Raw genomic sequence first — 1,378 nt, 5'->3', positions numbered from 1 at the left:
ATATTAGTAGAATCATGATAGACAGTATATGCATGGAATTACCAATAAATAAAAGCTTGCATGAACTTAAGAAGCAGCTTCATGGGTGATAATGGAGAAATGAACAATTTGAGATATTCAAACATGAAATATCAATTCAAGAGCTAAATTCTTGCGGCAATTACGTTAAGAAATTGTGTGCTCTATCCTGAGTTGACAGGGTTTAACCCTATCCCTAGGTGTTGTATAAAATATACAATGCTGTTGATGTAACTCATCAGTAGTCTTGAATGAAAGTGGTGTGCTGCCTGGAAGGATATACATATATATATAAGCAACCGAGCATTCATTCTCATTTCAATGATACTTGTGTGGTTAAGGCCCACCAGACACTACAATATCCCTAACCCCTTTTATACTTTACAAGGAAATCAAAAGGATAAAAATGAAAGAAAGAAAGAAAGAAAGAAAAACATCTAATTGCAAATATAACCATTCCTAACAAAGCAGTGAGGCCTTAGCTATGGAGGAGAAAAATAAAAAGAACTCCCAAAAAAAAAAAAGGAAATAAAAAGAAGAAGGTTTGTGAACCTGATGACCAAGTACATAATTTAGTTCACCAAGGCCTATTACTATTAGCATTCTGATTGTGATCAGATGAAATAAGAAGTTGTTCCAAATAATCAGCACCTAAATCTTCCAAAACCACCACATTATCTATCCTCCTCACATCCCTTTCTTTCTTGCTTGTTCTGCTCATCATTTTCCTCCTCATAGAATGCTTTCTTTTAAGAGCAACTACAGGTGAGCAACCATCTTCATCACTGTACTTCATTTCCTCGAGTGATTCCTTAACTCTTTCAGCTGGAAAATTAAGTATAGCATTGGGTCCTCGCATCGAAAAAGCAGCTTGATCATAAGCCAGAGCAGCTGCCTCTGCACTATCAAATGTCCCTAACCATACCCTTATTCCATGCCTTGTTGAATCCCTTATCTCCGCCGCGAATTTACCCCACGGCCGCCTCCTAACACCTCTATATGATTTTTCTTTCTTGGGACTTTCTTTCACTATTGAACTAACCTCTTCTTCTTTGAGGTTTCTATTTGAATAATCTATTTTTGATGTTTCTTGGGTAGCCTCTGATATTAGACCATAAAGAAGCATTTCCTCTGAATCATTTTCATTGAAAGGTAAGGAATTTTGGCTGAAGCCATAAAAGGACTCCGGCGACCCGAAGGAGGATTCCGATGAAAAATCGGAATTTGGAGAGTGAAAGTTGAAGGGATCCATGTAAATTTGGTTTGGGTTTGAACGAATCTTCGTGATTTTCTTTCTTCTCTTTCTAGTTCTGTTATGCTCTAAAGGTGCATATTGGGGTACACTAAATTTAAAGCCCGG

General features: G+C 37.2%; 1 protein-coding gene across 1 annotated transcript; it reads right to left on the bottom strand.

The window, feature by feature from the left end:
• Positions 1-308: 308 nt before the first annotated feature.
• Positions 309-1,378, bottom strand: LOC8258360 (ethylene-responsive transcription factor 1B). Its single transcript, XM_002531493.4, has one exon. The coding sequence runs from the start codon at positions 1,268-1,270 to the stop codon at positions 596-598; it is 675 nt and encodes a 224-aa protein (XP_002531539.1). The 5' UTR covers positions 1,271-1,378; the 3' UTR covers positions 309-595.

Source organism: Ricinus communis, chromosome 9 (assembly GCF_019578655.1).
Source record: "Ricinus communis isolate WT05 ecotype wild-type chromosome 9, ASM1957865v1, whole genome shotgun sequence".
Lineage (NCBI taxonomy): Eukaryota > Viridiplantae > Streptophyta > Magnoliopsida > Malpighiales > Euphorbiaceae > Ricinus > Ricinus communis.
Note: the sequence above shows the minus strand (reverse complement) of the source record. Positions and strands in the feature narration are given on the sequence as shown.

Bases quoted from the DNA above. Each gene is read 5' to 3' on its own strand.
- LOC8258360 (XM_002531493.4), bottom strand. From the start codon at position 1,270: ATGGATCCCTTCAACTTTCACTCTCCAAATTCCGATTTTTCATCGGAA.